The 22683-nt window shown below is 40.0% G+C and overlaps 1 protein-coding gene across 6 annotated transcripts in view; it reads left to right on the forward strand.

Moving 5' to 3' along the window:
* ENDOV (endonuclease V) overlaps positions 1–22683 on the forward strand; it is a 379967-nt gene that overhangs the window by 173642 nt on the left and 183642 nt on the right. For all 6 annotated transcript variants that reach the window (XM_053706533.1, XM_053706549.1, XM_053706542.1 and 3 more), the window contains 2 exons: positions 7003–7071; positions 9063–9191. In XM_053706533.1, coding sequence (XP_053562508.1) covers positions 7003–7071; positions 9063–9191 — 198 coding nt within the window. The remainder of the gene's footprint in view (positions 1–7002; positions 7072–9062; positions 9192–22683) is intronic.

Raw genomic sequence — 22683 nt, forward strand, 5'->3', positions numbered from 1 at the left:
TTTAAGCAACTTTCTAATTTACTCCTATTATTACATTTTCTTCCTTCTCTTAGTATGTTTATTTGAAAAGCAAGAATGTAAGTTTAGATGCCGGCCCATTTTTGGTGAACAAACTGGGTTGTCCTTGCTGATTGGACAGCAGCAATAAAAAAAAAAGTATTGCCCATGGTCCTGAACCAAAAATTTGCTGGCTCCTTAGCTTAGATGCCTTCTTTTTCAAATAAGGATAGCAAGAGAAGGAAGAATATTTGATAATAGGTGTAAATTAGAAAGTTGCTTAAAATTGCATGCTCTATCTGAATCACAAAATAAAAAAATTGGGTTCAGTGTCACTTTAAGTTTGGGGGCAATTGGGGCACATTAAAATCAACCAGAGATCTGATCTGTGGTTAATTTTCGGAGAGCTAATTGCTACCGCAAGCTCGTAGTAACATTAACCAACCACTTGTAATGGTTGTTTAATTATAGTGTGCCCATAAACGGATGAGCGATAAATTAGCGCTCCACTTGTGATCTAGCCCTATATCATTATTCCAGTAACTGATGGATTAAAGATGATTTTATTTGCTCCAGAGGTGTTGGAAAATAATTTTCTATATGACTAATAAAACCTTTGCTGGATATTCATGATACTCTGATAGTGTAAACTGCAGTTACTTGTAAAAATGATTTAAAGGGACGTGAAACCCAAATTTTTCTTTTGTGATTCAGAGAGAGAATATATATATATATATATATATATATATATATATATATATATATATATATTTTAAAGTTTACAATTTACTTTGTAAATTGGTATTCTTTGATGAAGATATATCTGGATAGGTAGTGTGCACATTTCTGGAGCATTACGTGACAGGAAATATTGCTGCCACCTACTATTCTTGCAGATGAAATGTTAAAAACTGCTCCAGTCTTGTGCACACGCCTACACTTCCTAACTGCTTTTTAACAAAGGATACTAAGAGAACAAAGTAAATTTGATCATAGAAGTAAACTGTTTTCTCCAACATAGGTGTGTCCGGTCCACGGCGTCATCCTTACTTGTGGGATATTCTCCTCCCCAACAGGAAATGGCAAAGAGCCCAGCAAAGCTGGTCACATGATCCCTCCTAGGCTCCGCCTACCCCAGTCATTCTCTTTGCCGTTGTACAGGCAACATCTCCACGGAGATGGCTTAGAGTTTTTTAGTGTTTAACTGTAGTTTTTATTATTCAATCAAGAGTTTGTTATTTTGAAATAGTGCTGGTATGTACTATTTACTCAGAAACAGAAAAGAGATGAAGATTTCTGTTTGTATGAGGAAAATGATTTTAGCAACCGTAACTAAAATCCATGGCTGTTCCACACAGGACTGTTGAGAGCAATTAACTTCAGTTGGGGGAACAGTATGCAGTCTCTTGCTGCTTGAGGTATGACACATTCTAACAAGACGATGTAATGCTGGAAGCTGTCATTTTCCCTATGGGATCCGGTAAGCCATGTTTATTACGATCGTAAATAAGGGCTTCACAAGGGCTTATTAAGACTGTAGACTTTTTTTGGGCTAAATCGATTCATTATTAACACATATTTAGCCTTGAGGAATCATTTTATCTGGGTATTTTGATATAATAATATCGGCAGGCACTGTATTAGACACCTTATACCTTAGGGGCTTTCCCAAAGCATAAGCAGAGCCTCATTTTCGCGCCGGTGTGGCGCACTTGTTTTTGAGAGGCATGGCATGCAGTCGCATGTGAGAGGAGCTCTGACACTTAGGAAAGACTTTCTGAAGGCGTCATTTGGTATCGTATTCCCCTTTGGGCTTGGTTGGGTCTCAGCAAAGCAGATACCAGGGACTGTAAAGGGGTTAAAGTTTAAAACGGCTCCGGTTCCGTTATTTTATGGGTTAAAGCTTCCAAATTTGGTGTGCAATACTTTTAAGGCTTTAAGACACTGTGGTGAAAATTTGGTGAATTTTGCACAATTCCTTCATGTTTTTTCGCAATTGCAGTAATAAAGTGTGTTCAGTTTAAAATTTAAAGTGACAGTAACGGTTTTATTTTAAAACGTTTTTGTACTTTGTTATCAAGTTTATGCCTGTTTAACATGTCTGAACTACCAGATAGACTGTGTTCTGAATGTGGGGAAGCCAGAATTCCTATTCATTTAAATAAATGTGATTTATGTGATAATGACAATGATGCCCAAGATGATTCCTCAAGTGAGGGGAGTAAGCATGGTACTGCATCATTCCCTCCTTCGTCTACACGAGTCTTGCCCACTCAGGAGGCCCCTAGTACATCTAGCGCGCCAATACTCCTTACTATGCAACAATTAACGGCTGTAATGGATAATTCTGTCAAAAACATTTTAGCCCAAATGAACACTTGTCAGCGTAAGCGCGGCTGCTCTGTTTTAGATACTGAAGAGCATGGCAACGCTGATACTAATATCTCTGAAGGGCCCCTAACCTAGTCTGATGGGGCCAGGGAAGTTTTGTCTGAGGGAGAAATTACTGATTCAGGGAACATTTCTCAACAGGCTGAACCTGATGTGATTGCATTTAAATTTAAGTTGGAACATCTCCGCATTCTGCTTAAGGAGGTATTATCCACTCTGGATGATTGTGACAAGTTGGTCATCCCAGAGAAACTATGTAAAATGGACAAGTTCCTAGAGGTGCCGGGGCTCCCAGAAGCTTTTCCTATACCCAAGCGGGTGGCGGACATTGTTAATAAAGAATGGGAAAGGCCCGGTATTCCTTTCGTCCCTCCCCCCATATTTAAAAAATTGTTTCCTTTGGTCGACCCTAGAAAGGACTTATGGCAGACAGTCCCCAAGGTCGAGGGGGCGGTTTCCACTTTAAACAAACGCACCACTATACCCATAGAGGATAGTTGTGCTTTCAAAGATCCTATGGATAAAAAATTAGAAGGTTTGCTTAAAAAGATGTTTGTTCAGCAGGGTTACCTTCTACAACCAATTGCATGCATTGTCCCTGTCGCTACAGCCGCATGTTTCTGGTTCGATGAGCTGATAAAGGCGGTCGATAGTGATTCTCCTCCTTATGAGGAGATTATGGACAGAATCAATGCTCTCAAATTGGCTAATTCTTTCACCCTAGACGCCACTTTGCAATTGGCTAGGTTAGCGGCTAAGAATTCTGGGTTTGCTATTGTGGCGCGCAGAGCGCTTTGGTTGAAATCTTGGTCGGCTGATGCGTCTTCCAAGAACAAGCTACTTAACATTCCTTTCAAGGGGAAAACGCTGTTTGGCCCTGACTTGAAAGAGATTATCTCTGATATCACTGGGGGTAAGGGCCACGCCCTTCCTCAGGATCGGCCTTTCAAGGCAAAAAATAAACCTAATTTTCGTCCCTTTCGTAGAAACGGACCAGCCCGAGGTGCTACGTCCTCTAAGCAAGAGGGTAATACTTCTCAAGCCAAGCCAGCTTGGAGACCAATGCAAGGCTGGAACAAGGGAAAGCAGGCCAGGAAACCTGCCACTGCTACCAAGACTGCATGAAATGTTGGCCCCCGATCCGGGACCGGATCTGGTGGGGGGCAGACTCTCTCTCTTCGCTCAGGCTTGGGCAAGAGATGTTCTGGATCCTTGGGCGCTAGAAATAGTCTCCCAAGGTTATCTTCTGGAATTCAAGGGACTTCCCCCAAGGGGGAGGTTCCACAGGTCTCAGTTGTCTTCAGACCACATAAAAAGACAGGCATTCTTACATTGTGTAGAAGACCTGTTAAAACTGGGAGTGATTCATCCTGTTCCATTAAGAGAACAAGGGATGGGGTTCTACTCCAATCTGTTCATAGTTCCCAAAAAAGAGGGAACGTTCAGACCAATCTTAGATCTCAAGATCTTGAACAAGTTTCTCAAGGTTCCATCGTTCAAGATGGAAACCATTCGAACTATTCTTCCTTCCATCCAGGAAGGTCAATTCATGACCACGGTCCATCCAGGAAGGTCAATTCATGACCACGGTGGATTTAAAGGATGCGTATCTACATATTCCTATCCACAAGGAACATCATCGGTTCCTAAGGTTCGCATTCCTGGACAAGCATTACCAGTTCGTGGCGCTTCCTTTCGGATTAGCCACTGCTCCAAGGATTTTCACAAAGGTACTAGGGTCCCTTCTAGCTGTGCTAAGACCAAGGGGCATTGCTGTAGTACCTTACTTGGACGACATTCTGATTCAAGCGTCGTCCCTTCCTCAAGCAAAGGCTCACACGGACATCGTCCTGGCCTTTCTCAGATCTCACGGATGGAAAGTGAACGTGGAAAAGAGTTCTCTATCTCCGTCAACAAGGGTTCCCTTCTTGGGAACAATAATAGACTCCTTAGAAATGAGGATATTTCTGACAGAGGCCAGAAAAACAAAGCTTCTAGACTCTTGTCGGATACTTCATTCCGTTCCTCTTCCTTCCATAGCTCAGTGCATGGAAGTGATCGGGTTGATGGTCGCGGCAATGGACATAGTTCCTTTTGCGCGCATTCATCTAAGACCATTACAACTGTGCATGCTCAGTCAGTGGAATGGGGATTATACAGACTTGTCTCCGAAGATACAAGTAAATCAGAGGACCAGAGACTCACTCCGTTGGTGGCTGTCCCTGGACAACCTGTCACAAGGGATGACATTCCGCAGACCAGAGTGGGTCATTGTCACGACCGACGCCAGTCTGATGGGCTGGGGCGCGGTCTGGGGAGCCCTGAAAGCTCAGGGTCTTTGGTCTCGGGAAGAATCTCTTCTACCGATAAATATTCTGGAACTGAGAGCGATATTCAATACTCTCAAGGCTTGGCCTCAGCTAGCGAGGGCCAAGTTCATACGGTTTCAATCAGACAACATGACAACTGTTGCGTACATCAACCATCAGGGGGGAACAAGGAGTTCTCTAGCGATGGAAGAAGTGACCAAAATCATTCTATGGGCGGAGTCTCACTCCTGCCACCTGTCCGCTATCCACATCCCAGGAGTGGAAAATTGGGAAGCGGATTTTCTGAGTCGTCAGACATTGCATCCGGGGGAGTGGGAACTCCATCCGGAAATCTTTGCCCAAGTCACTCAGCTGTGGGGCATTCCAGACATGGATCTGATGGCCTCTCGTCAGAACTTCAAAGTTCCTTGCTACGGGTCCAGATCCAGGGATCCCAAGGCGGCTCTAGTGGATGCACTAGTAGCACCTTGGACCTTCAAACTAGCTTATGTGTTCCCGCCGTTTCCTCTCATCCCCAGGCTGGTAGCCAGGATCAATCAGGAGAGGGCGTCGGTGATCTTTATAGCTCCTGCGTGGCCACGCAGGACTTGGTATGCAGATCTGGTGAATATGTCATCGGCTCCACCTTGGAAGCTACCTTTGAGACGAGACCTTCTTGTTCAGGGTCCGTTCGAACATCCGAACCTGGTTTCACTCCAGCTGACTGCTTGGAGATTGAACGCTTGATCTTATCGAAGCGAGGGTTCTCAGATTCTGTTATCGATACTCTTGTTCAGGCCAGAAAGCCTGTAACTAGAAAAATTTACCACAAAATTTGGAAAAAATATATCTGTTGGTGTGAATCTAAAGGATTCCCTTGGGACAAGGTTAAGATTCCTAAGATTCTATCCTTCCTTCAAGAAGGATTGGAAAAAGGATTATCTGCAAGTTCCCTGAAGGGACAGATTTCTGCCTTGTCTGTGTTACTTCACAAAAAGCTGGCAGCTGTGCCAGATGTTCAAGCCTTTGTTCAGGCTCTGGTTAGAATTAAGCCTGTTTACAAACCTTTGACTCCTCCTTGGAGTCTCAATTTAGTTCTTTCAGTTCTTCAGGGGGTTCCGTTTGAACCCTTACATTCCGTTGATATTAAGTTATTATCTTGGAAAGTTTTGTTTTTAGTTGCAATCTCTTCTGCTAGAAGAGTTTCAGAATTATCTGCTCTGCAGTGTTCTCCTCCTTATCTGGTGTTCCATGCAGATAAGGTGGTTTTACGTACTAAACCTGGTTTTCTTCCAAAAGTTGTTTCTAACAAAAACATTAACCAGGAGATTATCGTACCTTCTCTGTGTCCGAAACCAGTTTCAAAGAAGGAACGTTTGTTGCACAATTTGGATGTTGTTCGCGCTCTAAAATTCTATTTAGATGCTACAAAGGATTTTAGACAAACATCTTCCTTGTTTGTTGTTTATTCTGGTAAAAGGAGAGGTCAAAAAGCAACTTCTACCTCTCTCTCTTTTTGGATTAAAAGCATCATCAGATTGGCTTACGAGACTGCCGGACGGCAGCCTCCCGAAAGAATCACAGCTCATTCCACTAGGGCTGTGGCTTCCACATGGGCCTTCAAGAACGAGGCTTCTGTTGATCAGATATGTAGGGCAGCGACTTGGTCTTCACTGCACACTTTTACCAAATTTTACAAGTTTGATACTTTTGCTTCTTCTGAGGCTATTTTTGGGAGAAAGGTTTTGCAAGCCGTGGTGCCTTCCATTTAGGTGACCTGATTTGCTCCCTCCCTTCATCCGTGTCCTAAAGCTTTGGTATTGGTTCCCACAAGTAAGGATGACGCCGTGGACCGGACACACCTATGTTGGAGAAAACAGAATTTATGTTTACCTGATAAATTACTTTCTCCAACGGTGTGTCCGGTCCACGGCCCGCCCTGGTTTTTTTAATCAGGTCTGATAATTTATTTTCTTTAACTACAGTCACCACGGTATCATATGGTTTCTCCTATGCAAATATTCCTCCTTAACGTCGGTCGAATGACTGGGGTAGGCGGAGCCTAGGAGGGATCATGTGACCAGCTTTGCTGGGCTCTTTGCCATTTCCTGTTGGGGAGGAGAATATCCCACAAGTAAGGATGACGCCGTGGACCGGACACACCGTTGGAGAAAGTAATTTATCAGGTAAACATAAATTCTGTTTTTTTTGTTTTTTTTTTAAATGACACTATCTGAATCATTTTTTTTTTTTTGGGGGGGGGGTATGACCCTTTATTGATATTTCCATTGTTATTTTGATCTAGATCCGACAGCTGCAGGATAGTGGCGATATGTTTCAACTGACCGGCGACACAGGCTGCATTCTGGGCACTGTAAGTACAGCAGATTTACTATTGCAATGATGTTATTTGTAAGTTCTATGGTGTGATTTTTGCGTTACTGACCTCGTGCATAGGTTGATCATAATCAAAATCTTTTTATATTTTTTTTGGTATATTAACGGCTGCAGATGAGCCCTTTTTCATGTTGACCCAATCACAATCAGCCATTTTCATTGTTCTATCGCCAGCACTTTTTTCATTAAAGGGATAGTAAACCCCAACATTTTCTTTTATGATTCAGATAGAACATACAATTTTAAACAACTTTCCAATTTAATTCTATTATCACATTTTCTTCATTCTCTTGTTATCCATTGCTGAAGGAACAGCATTGCACTACTGACAGGAAGATGAAAATATCTATTTAGCCAATCACAAGAGACAAATGTGCGCAGGCACCAATTAGCAGCAGCTCCCACTAGTGTAGGATATGTGCGTATTCATTTTTTAACAAAGGATACTAAGAGAACGAAGCACATTTGAAAATAGAAGTGAATTTAAAAGTGTCTTAAAATGACATGCTCTGTCTGAATCAAGCAAGTTTAATTTTGACTTTCCTATCCCTTTAACGGCTTGGTAAAAAAATGTTCGTTAACGACCACGACGTACCCTGTACATGGCTGGTTATTATAGTTTATTATTTTGGGTTATAATAGTGCAGGTCCCTCCTGCTGGCCACCAGAAATGGCTGCAAGACTGCGATATTAAAAATGCAGGGCCCATAGAAAGACCAGTGACGTACAGGGTACATCACTGGTGGTTAAGGGGTTAACGTGCCACTGGTTTTATGCATAGGCAGAACACTTGGAAATTACCCATTGCCATATTGTATCACATAAGGAGACAACGTCACCAAACATCTACAATCATATTAAACCTTTAATGATAAGTGCTTTTACTCTAATAAATTAGCCAAATCAGCATTGACACTGTCTTAATAAATACACACATATCTATATGGTTTTGGCACACAACAGGATAATTACACACGTCACCTATTAAATGGGACATGAAACCTAAAAAAAAATCTTTCATGATTTGTATAGAACATACAATTTTAAATAGTTTTCCAATTTACTTCTATTATCTAATTTGCTCCATTCTCTTGCTATCGTTTGCTGAAAAGGATACCTAGGTAGGCTCTTTAGCTGGGAGCTAGCTGATGATTGGTAGCTGCACATATGTCTATTGTCATTGGCTTTCTGGTGTGTTAAGGTATCTCCCAGCAGTACATTGATGCTCCTTCATTAAAGGATACCAAAAGAATGTAGCAAAATTGATCATAGAAGTAAATTGAAAAGTTATTTTAAAATGTAAGTTATATCTGAGTTATAAAATAAAAATTTTTAGTTCATGTTCTATTTTGTTTATCATTATGATTCAGATAGAGCATGCAATTTTAAGCAACTTTCTAATTTACTCATATTATCAATTTTTCTTCGTTCTCTTGCTATCTTTATTTGAAAAAGAAGGCATCTAAGCTAAGGAGCACTTGTGTATTGGTGGGTGAATTTATCTACCAATCAGCAAGAACAACTCAGGTTGTTCGCCAAAAACAGGCCAGAATCTAAATGTACGTTCTTGCTTTTCAAATAAAGATAACAAGAGAATGAAGAACATTTGATAATAGGAGTAAATTAGAAAGGTGCTTAAAATTTCATACTCTATCTGAATCACAAAATAAAAAAATTGGGGTTAGTGTCCCTAACCATTTAGTTTTTTCCATTTGTAGTGGTTAAACACAAAGTAGTAATGCAAAAAAAATGCAATGTTCTGGCATTTTTACATTATTATGCCCTTTAAAATTCGATATATGTTAAGGCTGGGTACAGCTGATGCTACCCATGTAGACCCATTGTACTGCATTGTTTCTGTGTCACCATTTATAGGAGAGACTTGAAATAGGACAGCAGTAATGTTCTAATAGTCCAACAAGCTCTTATCTTCATCCTCATCTGTCTTCAACCGTATCTTCTTCCCAGGCCTTAAAGAGTTCCAGCAAGAGCTCTAAACCTATCTATATCTCTGTGGGACATAAAATGAGCCTAAAGTCAGCCGTGCGCTTGGTCCACTTATGTTGCAAGCACAGGGTGCCTGAGCCCATCCGACAGGTAACATATTCTCCCTTGTGTCATATTCACAGGGTTCATTAAAGTCATTTTTTTGGCATCTAAAAGAAGTTTTGTTCTATCCATCTATCTATCTATCTATCTATCTATCTATCTATCTATCTATCTATATATTAATTTCCCTTCTTTTTCTAATGCATTTCAATCCATTAGTTGCTAATATTTAAATTAATAAAATGCTGATATTAGTATACATTATAACTGGAGAATTGTTCACAACACTATAAAAAAAATAGTGCTTTTCAAGGGTGGTTTCTCAGACTTCCAGGAGAGCACACACATCAAATGTGATGGCTAATTGGTTTAATACTAATGAGAAAACACATGTTTAAAATCATTCAACACTGTCATTTTGTTAGCATAAGGTTTTACAAATCAAGAGCCAGTTTAGGAACAAAATTACTAGTGTACTGATTATAGTTTTCTATAGACAATTAGGAATGGATTCAAATGAGTTTGTGTTCTGATTTAAAGGGACATAAAACAAGTTGGGATAGAAACAAAATATAGTATTATGTACTTTTAATTACTTTACCTGCAAATTTATACTGCAGTGCCTCGCCATTAACCCTTTCTTTTACATTTCTAAATTGTACAGCTCTAACTCCCCCCCACAAAATTCCTTTTATGGTTGCTTCTATATCCACCATTAATATGGTAGCATATAAGACTTTAAAGGGTCAGTAAATTCACACATACTAAAATCATGGGCAATGTTCGTCTTTGCCATTACATTTGAAACGTATTAATTCATTTTAATAAACAATATTTTCTCTTGTTAAGTGTATCCAGTCCACGGATCATCCATTACTTATGGGATATATTCTCCTTCCCAACAGGAAGCTGCAAGAGTCCACCCACAGCAAAGCTGCTATATAGCTCCTCCCCTAACTGCCATTACCAGTCATTCTCTTGCAAGTCTCAACATAGATAGGAGGTCGTGAGAGTCTGTGGTTTTTTATACTTAGTTTATTTCTTCAATCAAAAGTTTGTTATTTTTAAATGGCACCGGAGTGTGCTGTTTATCTCAGGCAGTATTTGGAAGAAGAATCTGCCTGCGTTTTTTCTATGATCTTAGCAGACGTAACTAAGATCCAGTTGCTGTTCTCACACATTCTGAGGAGTAAGGTACTTCAGAGGGGGAATGGCGTGCAGGTTTTCCTGCAAATAAGGTATGTGCAGTAAAATATTTTTCTAAGGAATGGAATTGACTAAGAAAATACTGCTGATACCGAAGTAATGTAAGTACAGCCTTTAAATGCAGTGAAAGCGACTGGTACCAGGCTGATTGATAGAGATATATGCTAAGGTATGTGCAGTAATATATTTTTCTAAGGAATGGAATTGACTAAGAAAATACTGCTGATACCGAAGTAATGTAAGTAAAGCCTTAAATGCAGTGATAGCGACTGGATCAGGCTTATTAATAGACATACATACTCTTATAAGAATGTGTTTTAAAACGTTTGCTGGCATGTTTAATCGTTTTTTAACATATGTTTGGTGATAAAACTTATTGGGGCCTAATGTCTGTTTTTTGCATTAAGGGGTTAATCATCCATTTGCAAGTGGGTGCAATGCTCTGTTAACTTATTACATGTACTGTAAAAATTTCGTTTGATTTACTGCCTTTTTTCACTGTTTTTCAAATTTTGACAAAATTTGTTTCTCTTAAAGACACAGTAACGTTTGTTATATTTGCTTGTTAACTTGATTTAAAGTGTTTTCCAAGCTTACTAGTCTCTTTATTAGTTCTAACATGTCTAACATAGAGGAGGCTCTGTGTTTATTATGTTTAAAGCCATGGTGGAACCCCATTTTAGAATGTGTACCAGATGTACTGATTTCATGTTAAACAATAAAGATCATTTTTTGTATTTAAAAACATTATCACCAGAGGATTCTGTCGAGGGGGAAGTTATGCCGACTAACTCTCCCCACGTGTCAGACCCTTTGACTCCCGCTTTAGGGACTCACGCTCAAATGGCGCCAAGTACATCAAGGGCACCCATAGCGTTTATTTTACCAGAGGATTCTGTCGAGGGGGAAGTTATGCCGACTAACTCTCCCCACGTGTCAGACCCTTTGACTCCCGCTCCAGGGACTCACGCTCAAATGGCGCCAAGTATATCAATGGCGCCCATAGAGTTTATTTTACAAGACATGGCAAAGGTTGTGTATAATACACTGGCAGCAGTATTAGTCAGACTACCTGAAATTAAAGGAAAGCAAAACAGCTCTGGGGGTAGATACAGAGCATACAGACGCTTTAAGAACCATGTCTGATACTACCTCACAATATACTTAGTCTGTGGGTGATATTTGTGACTCAGGGAAGATGATTTAACCTGATTCTGATATTTCTACATTTAAAATTTATGCTTGAGAACCTCCACTTGTTGCTCAGGGAGGCTTTAGCTGCTCTGAATGAATGTGTACAATCGCAGTGCCAGAGAAATTGTGTAGACTGGATAAATAATATGCAGTGCCGGTGTGTACTTATGTTTTTCCAATACTTAAAGAGGTTTACTAAAATTTTTCATAAGGAATGGGATAGACCAGGTGTGCCGTTCTCTTCCCCTCCTATTTTTTAGAAGAATGTTTTCTAATAGTTGCCACCACACGGGACTTATGGCAGACAGTTCCTAAGGTGGAGAGAAGAGTTTCTACTCTAGCTAAGCGTACCACTACCTCTGGCGAGGACTGTTGTGCTTTTTTAGATCCAATGGATAAAAAATGTTTATTCAACAAGGTTTTATCCTGCAGCCCCTTGCACGCATTGCTCCTGTCACTGCTGCTGCTGCGTTCTGGTTTGAGTCTCTTGATGAGGCTTTACAGGCTCCATTGGATGAATATATTTGACAAGCTTAGAGCACTTAAGCTAGCCAATTCCTTTGTTTTCTGATGCCTTTGTTCCTTTGACTAGACTAACGGCTAAGAATTCTGTTTTTTACTATACTGGCGCGCAGAGCGCTATGGCTTATATCATGGTCAGCTGTCGTGACTTTAATAAATAAGCTACTTAACTTCCCTTCAAGGGGCAGACCCTATTCAGGCCTAGTTTGAAGGAGATTATTACTTATATCACTGGAGGAAAAGATCATGCCCTTCCTCAGGACAGGTCCAAATCAAGGGACAAAAAAGGCCTAATTTTCGTGCCTTTCGAAAATTCAAGGCAGGTGTGGCATCAACTTCCTCTAAGGCAAAATAAGAGGGAACTTTTGCTCAGTCCAAGGCGGTCTGGAGACAACCGGACCTGGAACAAAGATAAGCAGGTCAAGGAGCCTGCTGCTGCTGCCTCTAAAACAGCATGAGGAACGGACCCCTATCTGGTAACGGATCCTATAGGGGGCAGACTTCATTCTTCGCCCAGGCGTGGGCAAGAGATGCCCAGGATCCCTGTGCATTGGAAATTATACCCCAGAGATATCTTCTGGATTTCAAAGCTTTCCCCCCCAAAAAAGGGGAGTTTTTGCCTTTCACATTTATCTGCAAACCAGATAAAGAAAGAGACATTCTTGCATTGTGTACGTGACCCATTCAGTTCCAATAGAGGAACAGGGACACAGTTTTCCTCAAATCGGTTTGTGGTTCCCAAGGAAAGGAAACCTTCAGACCTATTTTGGATCTAAAAGATCTTAAACAAATTCTTTAGAATTCTATCATTTAAGATGGAAACTATTCGTACCATCTTAACTATGATCCAGGAGAGTCAATAGAGGACTACAATGGATTTGAAGGATGCTTATCCTCACATTACGATGCATAAAGATCACCATCGTTTTTTCAGGTTTGCCTTTCTAGACAGGCATTACCAGTTTGTAGCTCTTTCCTTTGGGTTAACTACAGCCCCTAGAATCTTTATGGAGGTTCTGGGGTCACTTTGGCGGTCCTTAGGCCGCGGGGCATAGAACTGGCCACCTAATTTAGACGACATCCTGATACAGGCGTCAAACATCCAAGTTGCCAAGTCTCATACGGACGTAGTACTGGCATTTCTGAGATCGCATGGGTGGAAAGTGAACAAGGAAAGAGTTCTCTATCCCCAATATCAAGGGTTTCCCTCCTAGGGATTCTGATAGATTTTGTAGAAATTAAAATTTACCTGACGGAGTCCAGGTTGTCAAAGTTTCTAAATTTCTGCCGTGTTCTTCATTCCATCCGCGCCCTTTGGTGGCTCAGTACATGAATGTAATAGGCTTAATGGTAGCGGCAAGGGACATAGTACCGTTTGCACGCCTACATTTCAGACCACTGCAACTATGCATGCTCAGCCAGAGGAACGGGGATTACACAGATTTGTTCTCCTGTTAAATCCGGACCAAGAAACCAGAGATTCTCTTCTCTGGTGACTATCTCGGGTCCATCTGTCCAAGGGTATGACCTTCCGCAGGTCAGATGGGACAATTGTTACAACAGATGCCAGCCTTTTAGGTTGGGATACAGTCTGGAACTCCCTGAAGGCTCAGGGATAGTGGACTCAGGAGGAGACCCTCCTTCTAATGAATATTCTGGAACTGGGAGCAATATTCCATGCTCTTCAGACTTGGCCTCAGTTAGCAACTCTGAGGTACATCATATTTCAGTCGGACAATATCACGACTGTGGCTTACATCAACCATCAAGGGGGAACAGAAGTTCCCTAGCAATGTTAGAAGTCTTAAAATAATTCACTGGACAGAGACTCACTCTTGTCTAAAAGCTATCCCTATCCCAGGTGTTGAGAACTGGGAGGCAGATTTTCTAAGTCGCCAGACTTTTCATCCGGGGGAGTGGGAATTCCCTCCGGAGGGGTTTGCACAAGATCAAGCAGGAGAGTGCTTTGGTGCTTTTGACAGCGCCTGCGTGGCCACGCAGGACCTGGTATGCAGATCTGGTGGACATGTCATCCTTTCCACCACGGTCTCTGCTTCTGAGACAGGACCCTCTACCTCAGGGTCTTTTCAACCATCTAAATATAACTAATCTGAGATGGACTGCCTGGAGACAGAACGCTTGATGTTATCAAAGCATGGCTTCTCCGAGTCAGTAATTGATACCTTAATACAGGCATAAAAGCCTGTCTCTAGGAAAATTTAACATAAGATATGGTGTAAATATCTTATTGTTATGAATCCAAGGGTTACTCATGGAGTAAAGTCTGGATTCCCAGGATATTATCTTTTCTCCAAGATGATTTTGAGAAAAGGGTTGTCAGCTAGTTCTTTAAAAGGACAGATTTCTACTCTGTCTATTCTTTTGCACAAGCGTCTGGCAGGTATTCTAGACGTTCAGGCATTTGGTCAGGCTTTGGTTAGAACCAAGCCTGTCGTTAAAAATGTTGCTCCGCCATGGAGCTTAAAGCTGGTTCTTAAGGTTCTTCAAGGAGTTCCATTTGAACCTTTTCATTCCATAGATATCAAACTTCTATCTTGGAAAGTTCCTTTTTGGTAGCTATTTCCTCGGCTCATAGAGTCTCCGAGTTATCTGCGTTGCAATGTGATTCTCCTTATCTGGTTCTCCGTACGGATAAGGTAGTCCTGTGTACCAACCTGGGTTTTTACCTAAGGTGGTATCTAACAAGAATATCACTCAAGAGATTGTTGTTCCATTCTTGTATCCTAATCCTTCTTCAAAGAAGGAACGTCTATTACACAATTTGGACGTGGTTCGTGTTTTAAAGTTTTACTTACAAGCTACTACAGATTTTCATCAAACATTCACCTTGTTTGTTGTCTATTCTGGACAGAGGAGAGGTCAAAGGACTTCAGCAACCTCTCTGTCTTTTTGGTTAAAAAGCATAATTCATTTAGCTTATGAGACTGCTGGACAGCAGCCTCCTGAAGGGATTACAGCTCATTCTACTAGAGCTGTGGTTTTCACTTGGCCCTTTTTTAAATGTGGCTTCTGTTGAACAGATTACAAGACGGAGTCTTGGTCTGTGTTTCATACTTTTTCAAATTTAACAAATTTGATACCTTGCTTCTTCTGAGGCTATTTTTGGGAGAAAGGGTTTTTTACAGGCAGTGGTAACTTCCGTTTAAGTACCTGCCTTGTCCCTCCCATCATCCGTGTACTTTAGCTTTGGTATTGGTATCCCATAAGTAATGGATGATCCGTGGACTGGATACACTTAACAAGAGAAAACATAATTTATGCTTACCTGATAAATTTATTTCTCTTGTAGTGTATCCAGTCCACGGCCCGCCCTGTCACTTTAAGGCAGGTAATTTTTCCATTAAACTACAGTCACCACTGCACCCTATGGTTTTCCTTTCTCTGCATGTTTTCGGTCGAATGACTGGTAATGGCAGTTAGGGGAGGAGCTATATAGCAGCTTTGCTGTGGGTGGACTCTTGCAGCTTCCTGTTGGGAAGGAGAATATATCCCATAAGTAATGGATGATCCGTGGACTGGATACACTACAAGAGAAATAAATTTATCAGGTAAGCATAAATTATGTTTTTTCCATGTTTTATTTGATCTTACATTTTCGAGTGTAACCGTTAATGGCCGTTTGTTCTCCAACCCCTCAATGTCATCTCTAATATGGGTGGTCTAGATCTATTCTGTTCTTTCCACATGCAAATTTTGTAACGCCTACATTTCCTCCCACTGAAGCTCACTCATGATTATGTCTTTACAGAGCGGCTTTGTATGTAATTACAATTGCACATACGTCAATGCCGATGTTCTAAGCATCGATCGCTTCACGTGAACGTTAGTAAATAATAAACTCTGAATTAATGATGGCATCGGGTGCGCGTTCACATATCTTGTCTATAGCGCGACAGATAATTTTACTATAGGTGGATGGAAAATTTATTGAAAATAGTGAAAAAAATGCATTCGGATCAGTAGGCGGACTGTTAATATACAAGGGGGGTAAGTTTTGTGATAGAATTAATAGTTTAAAAAAAAAACTTATTTAAAATGTGATTAATGAAACTTGTGTTTAACACATCATGCAAATGTAAATTTGAGGTTTAACGGAAATTTGAGGTTTAAAGGAACATGAAACCCAATTTTCTTCTTTCATGATTTAGAAAGAGCATGCAATTTTAAACAACTTTCTAATGTACTTCTATTATGTAATGTGCTTCATTCTCTTTATATCCTTTGCTGAAAAGCATATCTAGATAGGCTCAGTAGCTGCTGATTGGTGGCTGCCCATAAATGCCTTGTGTGATTGGCTCATACATGTGCATTGATATTTATTCAACAAATGATATCTAAAGAATGAAGCAAATTAGATAATATAAGTAAATTGGAATGTTGTTTAAAATTGTATTCGCTACCCGAATCATGAAAGAAAAATTTGGGGTTTAGTGTCCCTTTAAATTTCTGAGTATACTGTCCCTTTAACACTCATTATCTGCTGGAGCATGCCTAGAAGCAAATAAGCTTTTGTGAACTCAGTTGAAATACAATGCCTGTGTTTCTGATGGAAAACATTGATAACGTTTTCCATCACAAACATGGCTTTGTAAGAAACTTTGCATTAAAAAAATGTTTCAAAATTGAAAATAAGCAAACTAGTTTTACTTAATTAGTCCTTTAGGATATGCACAGATCTCAACATGTTTTATTGCACGTTAAGCAATCACTTTGTAGAATGTTGCAGGAATTGGTAAAGTTCATCAATGTGGAATTCCCTTAAAAACAATTTCGTATTGTTTTTTAATTTAAATGGCCATAGTTTGACTATTATGGCTCTTTAAAGGGACATAAAACCTTTTTTTTTTTCATTCAAGATTCTATAGCATGCTCACAGTAGTGCATTGCTGCTCCTTCAACAAATGATACCAAAAGAATAAAGGCAATTTGATAAAATAAGTAAATTTGAAAGTTGTTTGAAATTGTGAGCTCTATCTGAATTTTGAAAGACAATCACCTAGATTACGAGTTTTGCGTTAGAGGCTATGCGGTGCTAACAAGCAGTTTTGTCTCACCACTCACCTGCAGCGCTGGTATTACGAGTTTTTACAAACCCGTCGTTAAAAGACAAGAAGTGAGCGTTGAGCAAAATTTTGCTCATTACCGAACTCCAATACCAGCGCTGCTTAACCCCTTAATGACCACAATGTACCCTGTATGTCACTGGTCGTTAAGGGTTTTTTCAGGACATAATAGCACAAGTCTAGCAAGAACACGCTATTAATGCCCTCCCTCCAGAAGGCTTTGTGGAATAGAGCAGTCTTAACGTTGGTGGCAAGACCGCGCTATAAAGCAATCAAGTCCCAAAAAAAGGCCAGCGACATACAGGGTACGTCGCTGGTCCTTAAGGGGTTAAGTCAGCAGTGAGCTGGTCGTACGTGCTCGTGCACGATTTCCCCATAGGGATCAACGGGGAGAGCCGGCTAAGAAAAAGTCTAACACCTGCAAAAAAGCAGTGTAAAACTCACTAACACAGCCCCATTGATTCCTATGGGGAAACACATTTTATGTTTACACCTAACACCCTAACATGAACCCCGAGTCTAAACACCCCTAATCTTATACTTATTAACCCCTTATTAACCCCTACACTTATTAACGCTGATACCTACATTATTCTTATTAACCCCTAATCTGCTGCTCCGGACACCGCCGCCACCTACATTATACTTATGAACCCCTAATCTGCTGCCCCCAACATCGCCGCCACCTACATTATATTTATTAACCCCTAATCTGCCGCCCACAACGTCGCAGACACTATAATAAACATATTAACCCCTAAACCGCCACACTCCCGCCTCAAAAACATTAGTTAAATATTAACCCATAATCTGCCGTCCCTAACATCGCCGCCACCTACCTACATTTATTGACCCCTAATCTGCCGCCCCCAACCCCGCCGCCACTATACTAAATGTATTAACCCCTAAACCTAAGTCTAACCCTAACACCCCCTAACTTAAATATAATTTAAATAAGTCTAAATAAAATTCCTATCATTAACTACATTATTCCTATTTAAATCTAAATACTTACCTATAAAATAAACCCTAAGCTAGCTACAATATACAGTGGATATAAAAAGTCTACACACCCCTGTTAAAATGTCAGGTTTCTGTGATGTAAAAAAATGAGACAAAGATAAATCATTTCATAACTTTTTTCCACCTTTAATGTGACCTATAAACTGTACAACTCAATTGAAAAACAAACTGAAATCTTTTAGGTAAAGGGAAATAAAAAAATAAAATAATCTGGTTGCATAAGTTTGAACACCCTTTTATAACTGGGGATGTAGCTGTGTTCAGAATTAAGCAATCACATTCAAAATCATGTTAAATAGGAGTCAGTACACACCTGTCATCATTTAAAGTGCCTCTGGTTAACCCCAAATAAAGTTCAGCTGTTCTAGTAGGTCTTTCCTGACATTTTGTTAGTAGCATCCTACAGCAAAAGCCATGGTCTGCAGAGAGCTTCTAAAGCATCAGAGGGATCTCATTGTTAAAAGGTATCAGTCAGGAGAAGGGCACAAAAGAATTTCCAAGACATTAGATATACCATGGAACACAGTGAAGACAGTCATCATCAAGTGCAGAAAATATGGTGCAACAGTGACATTACCAAGAACTGGATGTCCCTCCAAAATTGATGAAAAGATGAGAAGAAAACTGGTCTGGGAGGCTGCCAAGAGGCCTACAGCAACATTAAAGGAGCTGCAGGAATATCTGGCAAGTACTGGTTGTGTGGTACATGTGACAACAATCGCCCGTATTCTTCATATGTCTGGGCTATGGGGTAGAGTGGCAAGACGGAAGCCTTTTCTTACAAAAAAAAACATCCAAGCCCGGCTAAATTTTGCAAAAGCATGTGGGAAAAGATGTTCTGGTCTGATGAAACCAAAGTTGAACTTTTTGGCCATAATTCCAAAAGATTTGTTTGGCGCAAAAACAACACTGCAGATGACCAATAGAACACCATACCCACAGTGAAGCATGGTGGTGGCAGCATCATGCTTTGGGCTGTTTTTCTTCAGCTGGAACTGGGGCCTTAGTCAAGGTAGAGGGAATAATAAACAGTTCCAAATACCAGACAATATTGGCACAAAACTTTCAGGCTTCTGCTAGAAAGCTGAACATGAAGAGGAACTTCATCTTTCAGCATGACAACAACCCAAAGCATACATCCAAATCAACAAAGGAATGGCTTCACCAGAAGAAGATTAAAGTTTTGGGATGGCCCAGCCAGAGCCCAGACCTGAATCCAATTCAAAATCTGTGGGGTTATCTGAAGGGCTGTGCACTGGAGATGCCCTCGCATTCTGACAGATTTAGAGTGTTTTTGCAAAGAAGAGTGGGCAAATCTTGCCAAGCTCAAACTCATACCCAAAAAGACTGACTGCTGTAATAAAATCAAAAGATGCTTCAATAAAGTATTAGTTTAAGGGTGTTCACACTTATGCAACCATATTATTTTATTTTTATTTTTTTTTATTTCCCTTTACCTAAAAGATTTCAGTTTGTTTTTCAATGTAGTTGTATAGTTTATAGGTCACATTAAAGGTGGAAAAAGTTCTGAAATGATTGATCTTTGTCTCATTTTTTTACATCACAGAAACCTGACATTTTAACAGGGGTAGTAGACTTTTTATATCCAAGTTTGTATTTATTTTAACTAGATAGAATAGTTACTAAATAGTTATTAACTATTTAATAACTACCTAGCTAAAATAAATACAAAAGTACCTGTAAAATAAAACCTAACCTGTTGCAATAACACCTAACACTACACTATAATTAAATAAATTGACTAAATTAAATACAAGTACCTAAATTAAATTAGCTAAAGTACAAAAAAAACAAACACTAAATTACAGAAAATAATAAACAAATTACAGATATTTAAACTAATTACACCTAATCTAATAGCCCTAAAAAAAACAAAAAAACAAAACCAAAAAAAAAAAAATACCCTAGCCTAAACTAAACTACCAATAGCCCTTAAAAGGGCCTTTTGCGGGGCATTGCCCCAAAGTAATTGGCTCTTTTCCAATCAGCCAATAGAATGAGAGCTCAATCCTATTGGCTGATTGCATCAGCCAATAAGATTTTTTCTACCTTAATTCTGATTGGCTAATAGAATTCTATCAGCCAATCGGAATCTAAGGGATCCATCTTTTACGTCACTTAAAGGAACCTTCATTCGTCGGGTAGTCGTCAGATGAAGAGGATGCTCCGCGTCGGATGTCTTGAAGATGGACCCGCTCAGCATCGGATGGATGAAGATCGAAGATGCCGTCTGGATGAAGACTTCTCCCGGCTTCGTTGAGGACTTCAGCCCAGTTCGATGAAGACTTCTGCCGCTTCATTGAGGATGGATGTCGGATCTTCAAAACTGTAAGTTGGTCTTCAGGGGGTTAGTGTTAGGTTTTTTTAAGGGTGTATTGGGTGGGTTTTATTTTTAGGTTAGGGTTTGGACCTGCAAAAAGAGCTAACTGCCCTTTTAAGGGCAATGCCCATCCAAATGCCCTTTTCAGGGCAATGGGGAGCTTAGGTTTTTTTAGATAGTATTTTATTTGGGGGGTTGTTTGTGTGGGTGGTGGGTTTTACTGTTGGGGGGGTTGTTTGTATTTTTTTTTACAGGTAAAAGAGCTGATTACTTTGGGGCAATGTCCTGCAAAAGGCCCTTTTAAGGGCTATTGGTAGTTTAGTTTAGACTAGGGTTTCTTTTTATTTGGGGGGGGGGGCTTTTTTATTTTGATAGGGCTATTAGATTAGGTGTAATTAGTTTAAATATCTGTAATTTGTTTATTATTTTCTGTAATTTAGTGTTTGTTTTTTGTACTTTAGCTAATTAATTTTAATTTATTTAATTGTATTTAATTTAGTAAATGTATTTAATTATAGTGTAGTGTTAGGCGTTATTGTAACTTAGGTTAGGTTTTATTTTACAGGTACTTTTGTATTTATTTTAGCTAGGTAGTTATTAAATAGTTAATAACTATTTAATAACTATTGTACCTAGTTAAAATAAATACAAAGTTGCCTGTAAAATAAAAATAAACCCTAAGCTAGCTACAATATAACTATTAGTTATATTGTAGCTACTCTTAGGGTTTATTTTATAGGTAAGTATTTAGTTTTAAATAGGAATAATGTAGTTTATGATAGGAATTTTATTTAGATTTATTGTAATTATATTTAAGTTAGGGGGTGTTAGGGTTAGGTTTAGGAGTTAATACATTTAGTATAGTGGCGGCGACGTTGGGGGCGGCAGATTAGGGGTTAATAAATGTAGGTAGGTGGCGGCAATGTTAGGGACGGCAGATTAGTGGTTAATAATATTTAACTAATGTTTGCGAGGTGGGAGTGCGGCGGTTTAGGGGTTAATATGTTTATTATAGTGTTGGCGGCGTTGGGGGCGGCAGATTAGGGGGTTAATAAATGTAGGTAGGTTGTGGCGATATTGGGGGCGGCAGATTAGGGGTTAATAAATAGTATGTAGGTGTCAGCGATGTTGGGGCAGCAGATTAGGGGTTCATAAGTATAATGTAGGTGGCGGCGGTGTCCGGAGCGGCAGATTAGGGGTTAATAATTTTATTATAGTGTTTGCGATGCGGGAGGGCCTCGGTTTAGGGGTTAATAGGTAGTTTATGGGTGTTAGTGTACTTTTTAGCACTTTCGTTATGAGTTTTATGTTACGGCGTTGTACCATAAAACTCTTAACTACTGACTTTTAAATGCGATAGGACACCATACCCACAGTGAAGCATGGTGGTGGCAGCATCATGCTTTGGGCTGTTTTTCTTCAGCTGGAACTGGGGCCTTAGTCAAGGTAGAGGGAATAATAAACAGTTCCAAATACCAGACAATATTGGCACAAAACTTTCAGGCTTCTGCTAGAAAGCTGAACATGAAGAGGAACTTCATCTTTCAGCATGACAACAACCCAAAGCATACATCCAAATCAACAAAGGAATGGCTTCACCAGAAGAAGATTAAAGTTTTGGGATGGCCCAGCCAGAGCCCAGACCTGAATCCAATTCAAAATCTGTGGGGTTATCTGAAGGGCTGTGCACTGGAGATGCCCTCGCATTCTGACAGATTTAGAGTGTTTTTGCAAAGAAGAGTGGGCAAATCTTGCCAAGCTCAAACTCATACCCAAAAAGACTGACTGCTGTAATAAAATCAAAAGATGCTTCAATAAAGTATTAGTTTAAGGGTGTTCACACTTATGCAACCATATTTTCTTCTGTTATGTGTGATCAGTCCACGGGTCATCATTACTTCTGGGATATAACTCCTCCCCAACAGGAAATGCAAGAGGATTCACCCAGCAGAGCTGCATATAGCTCCTCCCCTCTACGTCACTCCCAGTCATTCTCTTGCACCCAACAACTAGATAGGATGTGTGAGAGGACTATGGTGATTATACTTAGTTTTTATAACTTCAATCAAAAGTTTGTTATTTTACAATAGCACCGGAGCGTGTTATTGCCTCTCTGGCAGAGTTTGAAGAAGAATCTACCAGAGTTTTTACTATGATTTTAACCGGAGTA

Source organism: Bombina bombina, chromosome 1, assembly GCF_027579735.1.
Source record: "Bombina bombina isolate aBomBom1 chromosome 1, aBomBom1.pri, whole genome shotgun sequence".
In the NCBI taxonomy this organism is placed as follows: Eukaryota; Metazoa; Chordata; class Amphibia; order Anura; family Bombinatoridae; genus Bombina; species Bombina bombina.